The sequence below is a fragment of the Vicugna pacos genome, chromosome 30 (assembly GCF_048564905.1).
Source record: "Vicugna pacos chromosome 30, VicPac4, whole genome shotgun sequence".
NCBI lineage: Eukaryota > Metazoa > Chordata > Mammalia > Artiodactyla > Camelidae > Vicugna > Vicugna pacos.
Genome location: NC_133016.1, coordinates 5,981,257 through 5,994,956, shown reverse-complemented (window position 1 = coordinate 5,994,956; position 13,700 = coordinate 5,981,257). Strand labels below are relative to the sequence as shown.

The 13,700-nt window shown below is 41.5% G+C and overlaps 1 protein-coding gene across 1 annotated transcript in view; it reads left to right on the top strand.

Annotated features, from left to right (window-relative positions):
• Positions 1 to 761: 761 nt before the first annotated feature.
• Positions 762 to 13,700, top strand: part of DOK6 (docking protein 6) — a 272,876-nt gene continuing 259,937 nt past the window's right edge. Inside the window, exon 1 of the mRNA XM_006215593.4 lies at positions 762 to 845. Within this exon, the coding sequence (XP_006215655.1) occupies positions 780 to 845 (66 nt within the window). The 5' untranslated portion in view covers positions 762 to 779. The remainder of the gene's footprint in view (positions 846 to 13,700) is intronic.

The window sequence follows — 13,700 nt, the reverse complement described above, 5'->3', positions numbered from 1 at the left end:
AGGAAGGGCTTGGCGTCGGTTTACACTTCCTAACGGGGCAAAGACCTGGACGCGAGACTGTGCTTAGGAATAAAAATGCACCATAAACACCGCCATCGAAATAAACAGTTGTCTCGCTCCCGCTGGCCTCCTTTCCTGGGAGCATCCCCACCGCCCTTTCCCCAGTGTCCAGCTTGGCAGTGGAGATTAAGAGCCCCGGACTGAGGAGCCTTGACCTCAGGAATCCCGCACCGGGAGAGCGTTGCCGGCACAGGGAGCCGGGTGGGAGCGGGACGCCGGGCGCGAGTGGCGGGAGGAGCTCCCCGCCCGAATCGCGGGTGATGGAGCGCGTCTTGCGAGCATCTTCCAGCCTAGCCACCGCGCGGGCCAGGGGGAGGGAGCCGGGCCGGCGAATCGGCCCGCCCCCCCGGCCCGCCCCTCCCCCGCGCCGGGGAGCCGCGATGGTGCGCTCCGGCCAGCTGTGCGCCGCCGAGTGAGGCGCCAGCCCGTGGGTGCTGCCGGGGGCGGCGGCGCGGAGGGGGCGCCCGCAGCTGGCGGCGGCGCTCGGCTCGCGGCGGGGGGCGAAGGTGAGGACCGGAACGCGGAGGGCGGGCGCTGCTCGCGGCGCCGGCCCCGGTCCGCGGTCGCCCTGCCACCCAGCCTGCGTCCCCGGCGGCGGCGGGAGCTCGGGGGCACCGGGCGGCGGCGCGGCTGCTGGCGGCGGCTGGCTGGATGCAAGACCTGCGCGGACCCCGCGGCGGACGGCGGCTCTCGACACGGGGAAGCCGAACGCGCTGGCCATGGCCTCCAACTTTAACGACATAGTCAAGCAGGGCTACGTGAAAATCCGCAGCAGGAAGCTGGGGGTGAGTCGCTCGCTCGGCTTTCTCCTTCCCCTGCGCCCGTTTGGCGCGGGTGGCGGCGGGGGGTGGGGGGTGGGGTGGGTGCGGGGAGAGGTGACCCACGCGGGGACAGGGAGCGAAGAGGGACCCGGCTCTCCCGCGGACAGCCCGCTTGTTGCCCCACCGGGCTGGGGGCTCGCACCTGCCTTGGGGGCTCCGCAGACCGGGCTGAGGGCTCCGGGAGCGCCTGGGTCCCGGTCCTCAAGTACGCGGCGCTGGTTTGGACCCAGACTGAGAAGTCTTTAGACGAAGGGGATTGTCAGTTCCGAGATGAATGCGCCCCGGAGTGGGGGTTTGTATTCAGAGCAATCTTCAATGCTCTGTTCTCAGAAGTGTGTGCCTTTCGGGCACGGTTGCTCTGTGTGCAGGAGGTGGACAGACGCTCGTGCTCGTGTGTGTGTGTGTGTGTGTGTGTGTGCGCGCGTGTGTTTAGAATCACCGTTTTCTAGTCCCTGCTTCCTCAGCCTATTTTGAAATTTTCTTTTGATGCCTTACCAGCGCCTCACGTTCCTGCGGGCGATTGCCAGCGAGTTTATTGCTCCCTGAGCAGTTGCCCACTGAGCAGTTGCCCACTGGCGGCTCCCTGGCCGTGTGTGCGCCCGGACAGGTGTGTGTGCTCACGGCTGCTGACACGGGAGCGCTCGCGACAGCAAAGTTTATGGGTACCTTTTCATGTTTTGAAAGATGTTTTGCCTGACTTGGGAGAGAATGTAGACCCCTGAGGGTTTAAAACTTCTCTAGTGACCGTACGCGGAGGTAAGAGGGACGCGATGACGGTCGTAGAGGACCGGGGGGAGCAGGAGAGAAGGGGCGGGCACTTGGGCGGAGAGCTGCCCAGACAGGCAGACATAGGGGGATGGTCGGAGAGGCGGGCAGGAGATCCCAGGGGAGCGCGCCATGGGAGATGGGCACTGGAGATCCACCTGGGCCGGCCGGTTCAGAACGCAAGGGAAACAAAATCTGGGGCAAAAGTGCCCGTTTTCCGGATTCCCTGGATGTCTCTCCATTTCGCCCTTCTCAAAGCTGGAGTTCTGCGAAGCTCTGAAATCCTGGGGCAAAGCGGCCTTGAACGAGAACATTCCCTGCGTCCCCTGCTGAATGGATGAATACTCCCAACTTGGAGAGAGGAAGAGAAGGGAGAACTTGCTTAATTTTCTCATTTAAAAAAAGAAAGGAAGAAAAAATAATAATAAGTGCTAAATATATCGTTTAAAATATTGAACTAAGCTAGGGCTGAGTCCCTAAAAGAGAAAGGCTCACCACGCACCCAGAAGCGGCTTGTTCGCGAGTCTGTGAACGCAGGTGTAAGGGGCAGGAGGAAGGGAATGTGGCAGCCTTGCCTTTTTTGTTGCCTCTGCTGGGTTTCACATTCGAGATACAGACTGTACCTCAAGGACACACGGGACCCGTTCTCGAACTTCAGCTGATCTGTAGAAGTGGGGAGTATAAACCTGGGTGACAACAAAGCTCCCCACCCCCCGCCTGGCGCCAGGATGCGATGCTGCGCGCCCCACCAGGCGACAGAGCAGGCGTGGCGTGCAGACCCTCAGCCAGGCTTCCAGAGCTGCTCTTGGGTAGAAGAATGCGCCTCTTTTCCTTACAGCGAGATAAGGAAGAACCCTTGTGTAAAGCTGCAGTTGTCCAGGAGGCTGACGGCTTGTCGCGACCAGGACGCAGTGCTCAAATCTGTCACCCTCATAGCCATCAGCCAAGACAGGAGGTGCAGAGCTAGAGCCTAGGGGGAGAACCATTTCAGGAACTTGACCTTTGAAGCCCTTTGCTCTCACACAGGGTGCTTGCTCATCATTCTCTCTAACGTCTTAGTGAAATGTCAGTTGGGTCTGACACCTCAGACGCTATAAGCGAACGGATGATCTAAGTCCCGAGGGGAGATGTGTAGCTGCTTCCACAGTCACCGGGTACATGAAAATCAGACTAAAGATTAAAGCACTGGGAACCCCCTTCCTGGCGCACTGGCCCGGAGTCTACATGATCCCTCCCCCATCAGAGCTTTCCAGGATTTCCTACAATTAAAACTGAATTTGCAATTTAATTACATGATAGGATCCAAAGAAAGAGCACTGAATGCTACTAAGGTGACTATCGCATTTACAGCCTTTGGAAGTCCTTTTGGAATGCTAAACACAACTTTCCCCCTAAAGATGTGGGCAAATGTTTATTTCATTTCAAAAGCATCTCTTTCCATACTCACTGGAGCTATGCCTTTGTAAAGAGCAGCCTTCACGGAAAACAATAAAAGCATGTTTATGTACAGATTACTTGCTTTTGTCTTCCATTTCTGCTTGAGAAATATGAACTGCAGAGTTTGGCATGGAAACAGTTTTGCTTTGTTTTAATATTAAATCAAGATATTAAATAAAGTAACATTGCTATTTTGGTGAATATTATTTATTTTAAGAACTTCAGAGAGAGACTTTTCCGTTATATTCTGGTATTCAGAAGGGTGATTTCAAATGACAAAACTTCACGCACATGATTCTGTGAAGCTTAATAACTTAAATGGGTCGGTCCCCTAAGACAGTAAAACACTAAGTAAATATTGTGTGCCTTAAAAACAAAAATGTGTAGTGATACCCAAAATTATAAAGGAATTATTGGAACATTAGTATTTTTGTTTTCATAGTTAATAAGACATATACCTTATTTTATAGACTCAGAACAATGAGCTTTTCTAAATAAGATAATATTTTTAACTCAGATGATACATAATCATGTTTTTATGGGTTATGCTCAAAGTTAAATTTCAAAATAAAAATAATTTAAATTAAATATGCTGATATTTGATTTATTATGGGTAAAACACATGCTTTCAAAAAGCACATTTCATGGTATTTTAAGGGGGAAAAAAAGGCCTGAGTATGAGCCAATTGTATGAGAGATTATTATGACGTGAAAAAATATTTTGAGATGAAGTGTTTAAGGTACCCTTTACTCCGCACAAGTTAGTGCTTATTATTATGCTGAATGAAGGCAGAAAAGCATTTCCAGCTCTCTAGTCAAGGGGACATCTCTCCCAGAGGTGCTTCAGGTCAGAATGTTTGAAAGGGCCCTGCCACGTGTCTTTTTACAGAATCTAGTGCTACCTGTTGAGGATAGTTCCTTAGCCAAATAGTTGGGCAAAGTGGTACGTGTTCAACATTTTTTCTTTGTTTGCTTTGAAATTTGTCTTGACTCAATCAGTTTTTCTTCCACTTAGAAAAAAAATTTTGAGGAAAAAATAGAATCATTTTCCTGAATTTTACTCTTGCCCTTAAAAATATGGTTATCACATCATTACATTTTTAAAGGTATTAAATCATTGAAGTCATTTCTTTAAATTCTGTATTAATTTTTCATTATAATACATTGCCATTTCTATGAATATATTATTTTCCTTTTACAGGATATAAAAGCCCTTATAGTAGTTTAGTTTTTCTCATCCTCCTATCTGTTGCATGATTGGTATTATAGTTCGCAATGTACCATGGTGGCCGGTATGTTTTTAAAGAAAAGAGTACTTAAAAACACTAATAAAAATAAAACAAAGCACGTGTATGTTGGTCAGTACTGTTTATCTATTTTTAGCCTCGATTAGCTATTTTCTTCTGACTTCTAATGACTAATGGGTTAAATTTCATTAACAAATCATGCACTGCAAAATATCCAACCTATTCTTGGCTTGCAGATAAACTAAGGACACAATCACTGAAACTGTTAATAACTTTCTATGTGGCTTATTGACTCTATAAATGTAGCAGAAGTCCATGCAGCATTGGGGAGTGACATCATCACATCATCTCCGTTATTGACATCAGTGGACTAATTCCAGACTGCAAATGGTCTACAATAATTCCGCAGTTTGACTACCTCTAGGCATAGCCCTCACATCATTCATTGTTTTCAAGGAATTCTGTTCAGATAGATCAGTATGAATATTCACCGTCACATTGGGCACAGACAAATAGTATTTTATATAGTTTTTTTTTTCTAGTTCTTACTCAAAGTTAGGTGAAAGATTGGATTGATACGTGTCAGTATTGAAGGAGTGTCTCAGGGTGGGTTGGTACTACATATTCAACAAATGGCCAAATAATCATGGGGCATCTGCTGTTTATCAGGTGGTGTACACTGGTGCGTGTGTGTGAGAATATTCCAGAGTCATGTCGTATCAAGTCAGGGCTATTAACAGTAAGTACCCCTACATCACCACTACTCAAGGTATACTAGGTCAGTAATAATCACTGTGTCCCCACCTGGTGGTCAGGGAGGCAGGGACCTGTAGAGCCCACATTCCGAGTGTTTGATGAGCCCCACTGTATGAGCTGACCCTCCCTCCAGGGTTTTCTCTTTTGCATTGTCTCCATTTGTTTTAACAACTTAGTGTGAATTCATCTATCTCTTGCCTCCCTCGCTTCTTGATTAAAATCTCAAGACACCTCCGTCCCTGGTGCGATGATTATTGATCTCCTTGTTGTAAACTCTTCTGAGTCTTCCTGTCCTTTTACAAACAGCTTTTTACTGATACTGGAAGAGAGTAGTTTTTCACGAGAGATGATTTTGAAATTTAGCCCTTTATAGAATCTCCCACATTAATATAAACGGGGAGTTTTGCATGTGCCTTTGCATAATTTTTTGTCCATTAGAGCGTTTTAAAATTTCTGTGGTCTCTCAAATCTCTAAAAGCTATTTTGTGAAGAAAGATTATATCATATATGAAATGTATTACCAATTTGCCAAAAATTAGATAAAATAAATGTATTTTAGATAAGATATATAAGTTTTGACTGTTGCTTTTGTTCATTTTGACTATTCAAAAGTTCAAAAGAACCTTCAGGATCATTACCTCAGATACGAATTCTCAATCTAAAAATTTAAGATGTAGAAGTTGTTGAGTGCCTTCAAATCTTTACTCAGTATTCGAGATTATTGTGTATCCTGGGCATTACTTTCTGAAATGGATTCAATATATCCAGGATGATTTATCATTTACCCCTTTCTCATTAAACATGGATTTAGTATGTATAAAAATTCTAATTATTTGAGCTCTCTGTTTTTATTTCAGATTTGTACTCACAGTGACTATTATGTATATATTTAACACTTATTTCTGTATCTGTATACATATGACTATACAAATCACTTGTTCTTAGAATTTTAGAGTAGAAAATGATCTTGTACACCTTCCATCAAATTTCTCTATATTAATTTATTTGCAACTGTATGTTTGTGTATATGACACTTTATGTATTCTAAGAAACCATTATCTACATTATTGAGATTTTCTTTTCTTTTTTAAAACATCCCCATGTGTGCATATGGGCAAGCCTAAAGTTCTCTGAATTTTCAAAACTTAAAGCCAAAAACAAAATAAAAGTTAGCCTAATTGTAAAAACCAAACCCAGACATTTTGCTGGATCTTGATATTACATGATTATGCCCATGCAGTACCTAGGGGAAGCTGTTACATCAGGGGTAAGATAGAAGAGTTCACATCTCGGTTTTTGTCTTGATACGTTTACACATGGCTGCCGGCAAGGTGAACCTTAAAAGATGTCATTCCTTCAGATAACAAAGATTATACTTAGTACTCAGGGAACTCTTTCAGATAACCAAAATAAATGGTGCACAAGGTAATCATACAGTGGTCAACTAGTTTTATAAATTTTATATTCCCACCTTCCTTAAGTGTATTTCAGAAGTGCTCAATAATGGTTGATATTGTGGACCAGTATAAAATAATATGAAGGAAATAGTTTAATCTGAATGAAGTCTGTTTGGAACAGAGTTCATTGTTTTGAAGTATTTTTGTTTAATCTGTTCTATTTGGATCATATACTAAGCCATGTGAACACTGCTAAGGCTATTAAGTATTCCTATCTTTGGTCTGTTTCTCTTTATATCCACTTCATTTTAAGAACTTAGAATTTAAAAAGCAAGCAATATAGACAAAATAAAAATCATCTATATTCCCAACATCCTCAGATCATCTCTAGATTTTGTAAATTTTCAAGTACTAGTTTTAAGGAAAAGTAATTTCTGTCAATTGAGACACAGTGATTAAAAGAGAGTATACTATAATTTCTTTACCCTCAGTTTTATTACTTTTGCCTCATTTTACTCATAATATTTTTTTTTCTTCAGGCTCTGGGTTAACTTTGTTGAGAGAGCCCAAGAATTCTAGGTAGAGAATGTTTTCATTAAGTTTCTGCATAAATCTCCATTCGTTTTATTTTAAGACACAGAGCAGGATTATCCTCTGAGTAATGCATTTTTATATGATAACATACTTTCCCAGTAAGAATATTGCACCTGTCAGTCAAATTGGATAAAATAAGGAATGCTATTTTGTTATTAGCAGAGAACAGCAATTCATTTAATAAAGAAGACTATTGTTTTCACGTTATGTGAAATGAATGGTGATTGTAATCTTTGAACATGTACAAAGTGTTTTTCCTGCCATTTTACTGAATTCATTGCAAAAAATGAATATATCTACTATGTAACACTTCATACAGACTGGTAGTAACAGCTATGCGTACTATAATTGGTATGTATGCTTTAACTGTTACATAGTGTAAAGCAAGTATCATTCGCTTCACTCAGCTTTAAGTTATTTATATTGCATGTAAAAGTGCTCTTTGCAGGTGGAAGGGGGTGGAAATGGATGAAGATGGTCTAAAGGTTCTGGGGATGTGATATACAGCCTGATGACTACAGTTAACAATATTGTAATGTGTACTTGAAATTTGCTAAAAGAGTGGACCTTAGATGTTCTCATCACAAGAAAAAAAATTGTAATGATGTGAGGTTGTAGATGTTAACTAAATTTACTGTGTTGATCAGTTTACAGCATAACATGTCAAATCATTATATTGCACACCTTAGACTTATACGATGTTATAGTCAATTGTATCTCAATAAAGCTGGAAAAGAAGTGCTATGTAGTGAAAGAATTTATGCCACAATAAGGAGGTTCTATACAGATGCTCCTCCAGGCCACTTACAATGGCCATGATTTCATTTTCATTGTACTATCTAAAAATCAGTTAATCTCTCCTGCTAAGAAAGGAAAACAGGCTTCAAAAACCGACAGTGTCCTGGTAGAATTTAAAGTGTTTTTTAAAACATTTAAATCTGTTTATTTTTAGCATTACATTTATTTATGAAAAATGGTCTTTTGTTTATGGTTGTTATGTAAGAGATTATATTTGAATTAACTTAATGAAAAATGAGTTTATTTAAAGAAAAACTGAAGTTAAAAAGAATACACATTTACTGGGACCTGGCAAATCAAAAGGTGATAAGTGGTGATACAGTTATGCAGCAAATGGTGTGATGCTGTTAGCCAGATGCCTTAGCGCTGGGCACTACTGAAATAGCCCGCAGAACCTATCTGAGAGGTTGGGGCGGGCTGTTTATTTGTGTAGATTGCCATCTTTAAGGGGCAGGAATTGAAAGAGATATACTTAAATAATGTTGCTTTTTTCCCCTTTTAGGTTTCCTTAGTTTTGTAAATTGGCTACATGCCATTTTTATTTATAAGGGTAAAATTTTATATATGATGTATTATATGTATGAACATGTACAGTTATTTTTCAGCTCATGACTTTTTTCTTTGTAAATATAACTTTTCTCTGACCATTTACTATCCTTTAAAATGTGTATGTGTGTATGTGTACATATGCCCACGTACAGATACAAGCATATATATATAATATGATACATATATTATATATTAAATATAGCATTAATTATAGTATGTGTATATTTCCAAACCACATGTTAGTCCTCCTTCGCACCGAATTATTATCCTTCCTGACCATTTAATAGCACTTGTCCCCACTCCATGATAAGAAAATGTTCATAAAATGTCTTAATAGCATACAAGGAAAGTTTTTATGATATAAATTGTTATATGTTCACATTACACTTTATTTGGAAAAAAATATTTGGTATTAGTCTAAAATTGAAAGTTTATCTGTCAAAAACTATAACTTTTCTCAAGGGTGGCAATCAGTTAAAGAAAATTCTGTATTTATCTCCATCTCTGTAACTTCAGTAAAACTTCTCACATACTATTAAAGAAAAAGGACAAAAACATACTTTTTACATATTTGAACTTGCTTGGAAAAATCTGCCTTTTCATTTAACTTACTAGGACAAAGGAACACATCTCCCTGAGTGCTTTAAGGGCCTTTGGGCTGTGCTGTAGGAATGATCATTCTACTGATGCTTTTACAGATGTCATCACACGTTGGGATCTTTAAGTATTAGCTACATAATTCTTCTAAATAAAAGTACATCTCGTGCCAAAGCACGATGCTGAGTTTAACTGTAAGGTACCATATTTATGCAGAAGTATGAAATGTGCTCTTGCATACTTTTAAAACAGAATATTTAAAACTCCAAAGGCTACTTAGCACACTGTTGCTTCCTGATACCTTGCATGATTGTCTACATTACTTAGCCCTCTATTTAAAAAAATGGTTCTCAGTTTTGTTTTTTTTTTTTTTTTTGAGGGACTGCATATTGGAGTCCCCTGAATGGGTGTGGAACGCTGAAGTAAGGGGCCAGAATAAAGGGGCTGGCATTGTCCTGAGAATCCAGGAAGTCACTGAGTGTTTACGAGAAATGTTCATTTCTCAAATTAGCAACATCCCTGAGTCTTGAGTGTGTAGAAAGGATTGTAGTGATGTAGAACTTTTGGCAAGGAGACCAAATAGGAGTGAGTTTTAGTATCCTGGAAAGGCATTGTCTAATTCTAGTCACTAGCTCTGATTGAGAATCACTGACATAGAAGTTGTGGGGTTTTTTTTTCCCCAGCACCGAGAAGAAACCATTCTTCAACCTATTCTTGTTTGCATTGAAAAGCCAGCTCTCAGTCACACTGTTACTCTTTGAAAAGGACTCATGTCTTTTTTCCTTTGGCTGCTTGTAACTTCCTCTTTTTCTGGCTCTCAGGAGTTTGTCCATGATAGGTGGAGCTGTGTTTTTATTCTCCATTACTGGGGGGCTGTAGTGCTTCTTGAGTCCACAGCTTGGTATCTTTCTGTACTTCTGAACAATTACCCAGCATTACTCTTTCATATGAACTCTATCCATCCTTACTCTCCTTCCTTTCTCATAGTTTAGATCACTTGTATCGTATTTCCTGTGCTTTTATGCTTTCTCACCTCTTCCATGCGCTTTCTCACCTCTTCCGTGTTTTTGTGTCTTGAAGATTCAGGATGGATATTTTTTCTTCTGACATTTCTTCTAGTTCACTAATTTTCTATTCAACTGTGAATAATCTGCCATTAAACCCATTCATTGTTAACAATTTAATTTTTTCAGGTCTAGAGTTTTCATTTGATTCCATTTTTTTAGAATTTCCTATAAAAATTCTCAATTTTATCTTTGGTGGTTTTCAATGCCTTCAAATGTATGATTTTTGAATATGTCTAGCATTTCTAACCAACCCCATGCAGGCAGTGGTCCACCATTAACAGTAATGGAACATTCCCTGCTGAGTGCATTTTATAGTGATTTCTCTGAGGGGGAGCTTGGGCCATGTGGTCCTCCAGGACTCCACCAAGAGCCAAGAGGGTTGGCTGTGGCTCTTACCTAGCCATGAGACCTTCTCACTGTGGTAATTTCATCTTGGAATATTTTCAAACATGTTGTCTACCTCCACAGTAGAACTAGGGTTTGTGGTAGTGAAGTTGAAGAAAAATGAAAATGTTTGAGTGACAGGACCAGCCACAACTGTTGAAAGTATTGTGCACGGTTCTAACCTGCCTCTGTATAAAAATGGGGGGAAACAAGGTTAAGACTCAGTTATAAGCCTGCTCTAGCATTTGACTTAATGAACAAAGCTAAATAGTTCTTCCCCTTAAAGGAATGTCTTTTAACTCTGGGTGCACACTGCAATCACAGGAGAGCGTTTTTAAGTTTGTCTTTACTAAATGCAGTGTCAAAATTGGCAAACAGAGAGTCTTATTTAGTTGATCTGTGGGCAACAGAATTTGGTTTTGTTTGTTTGTTTGTGTTAGTTTGGTTTGGTTTTAATCTACCCAAGTGATTCTAGAACATGTGAAATTCTAGAAATGTTTCATTTCAAAGCAAGGCATCACTGTGTATTACCGCAGAACCCTACTGAACTAAGATGAGTAGATTATAATGTGCCTCCAGAATTAGCTAAGCAAATTACCAATAAAGCTCAGACACCCATCATTTATTTTTTTCACCCAGCATTTGAATTCCTTCCAAATATTTGGAAAACAACCCCACATTATAGATGTTGAAGATAACAAATAATGCCTCACGTACAGAAGACAAAATGCCAAAAATATTATTTCCTCATCTTTGCTGCTGGGGCATGAGAAATGAGCTAGATGTTACCAAGTACATGACTAGACTTTGAGTTAGTGATGAAAGAAGCAGTCCAGTGGAGGAATCTTCACAGGGGATAACAGAGTAGTCATTTCTCCTGGATTAATTCATTGATGCAAAAGTAGAAGCAGTGCAAACTGTACAAAAGCAACAGCTCTATCAGGAAACTTTAATGAATTATGGGATTACTCATGCTTACTTAGTCTTGAACCTGGTTCTCCAGCCCTGATTTGAGATAATGAAAAATTTAATAAATGTTTTTCCATCTAAATCAGCCAGTGTCAGCTTTGATTACAACTGATAGCAACTAATACATCCTACAGATAAAATGGCATTGTTGGAAGTGACCCAATTAAATTTTAAAATATACCAAATTGTTTTATTGAGTAAAAGATTTCTTGAATTCTGAGACTCATAGACGTAGAATACAAACTTGTGGTTGCCAAGGGGGAGGAGGGTGGAAAGGGATAGACTGGGAGTTCAAAATTTGTGGATAGTGACAGGCATATGTAGACTAGATAAACAAGATTATACTGTATAGCACAGGGAAATATATACAGGATCTTGTAGCTTACAGCAGAAAAAAATGTGACAATGAATATATGTATGTTCATGTTTAACTGAAAAATTGTGCTCTACACTGGAATTTGATACAACATTGTAAAATGATTATAACTCAATAGAAAATGTTTAAAAAAAGAGAAAAAAGATTTCTTAAATTCTGTATGCTTTAAAATTTTTTAAAGTTTCACACACATGATTTCATATAATCCCATAATAATCCTTTTTTTCCTCCCACCCCTCCCATGGTATACTCATGATTATCCTGATAATTAATGATCAGAACTTGAATTGATCATGTGTTGATTGATTCTAAATCATAGCATTTATCAAAATAGTATTTGAAAAGTTTGAAAAAGTGAAAGATAGCAACTTAGAAAATATTGTCTGACTATTTGCATTTTTAGGTAGGTTAGTTACATTTCTTGGCCTTGGAGAAGTGGCCCTCTGTGGCACATGTCCTATGCGTGTCAGTAGTACACTCCTCTCTTGTCACCCAAGGGCCAGTGTCCAGCTGGTCCCAGGGTAGAGTCTGGCCTGCGTTTGCAAATTCCTTCCACAAGCTTTGGGACTGTTTTCTTATTTCTGGTATCTGCCCCCTGGTGGGTGGGGTTGAACTAGAGGCTTATGTAGGTTTCCTGGCCAGAGGCGTTGGTGCCTGCCCACTGCTGGGTGGAGCTGGGTCCTGGCCCTCTGGTGGGTAGGGCCATGACTAGGGGCGTGCCTAGAGGCAGCTGTGGGCTCAGGAAGTCCGCTGAAGCAGGGGGCTGCGTTCCCACCCAGTGTGGTGTTTGGTCTGAGGCTTCCCAGCACTTAAGCCTACAGGCTTTTGGGTGGGGCTAGGTCTTGGTGCTAATGACCCAAGCAAGATGTCAGCCTGGAGGAAGGCTCCTGTAGACGGACACTCCCAAATGTCAGCCACCAATTTTATGTCCCCAGGGTGAGCCACAGCCATCCTCTACATCCCCAGGAGACCTTCCAAAACCAGCAGGCAGGTCTGGCCCAGGTTCCTATGAAGTCACAGCCTCTGCCCTTGGTCCCTGCCTGTGTGAAATTCTGTGTGCGCTTCCCAAGAAAATGAAGTCTCTGTTTCCCCCAGTCCCATGGGGCTCGTGGAGTTAAGCCCCACTGGCCTTCAGAACCAGATGTCCTGGGGTCTCCTCCTCCCAATGCTGGAACCGCAGGCTGGGGAGCCTGATGTGGGTCTCAGAACTCTCACTCCTGGGGAGGGGGCTCTGCAACTTAATTATTCTTCAGCTGTGGGTCACCCACCCGGGATAAAGGGGTGGGTATGAGGCCCAAATATATCGCAAGCTCACCCCTCCTACTGTCCTGCTGAGGTCCCCTCTTTATGTTTTCAGTTGAAGAGGACCTTTTTTGCTAGGTTCCAGTCTTTTATTTTTTTCCCTGATGGTTGTTTAGTAGTCAGTTGTGATTTTGTTGTAGTTGTGAGGAGAGGCAAGCTCGTGGTCCTGCTACTCCGCCATCTTGACCAGAACTCCAATCAGAAAAAAAATAATAAAAATTCTGTGTAATTTTATAGCTAAAAAGTACCTTCAATATCAACAACTCAACAAAGTCCGGGTATAGCTGAAGATAAGTTCTGAATGGTTTAAGCCTACACCTGCCTCAAAAATTACATCCTAGTGGAAACAGGTCCCCAGCATCGCCAGGCTACACAGCCTGCACTGAAGTAGAAACATATTTAAACAGGGTCCAGTTTGTAACAATGAGAACACCTAAAAATAGAATGGCCTTATAACTTACCATCTAAATTCATTCCCTCTAGAAAAGTATAAAGGAGTACTATAAATATTTACTAGAAAGCATTAGAGTATAAACTGCCCCAGGCAAACCAGGTGTCTTCACCCTGTTGATAATCTGAAC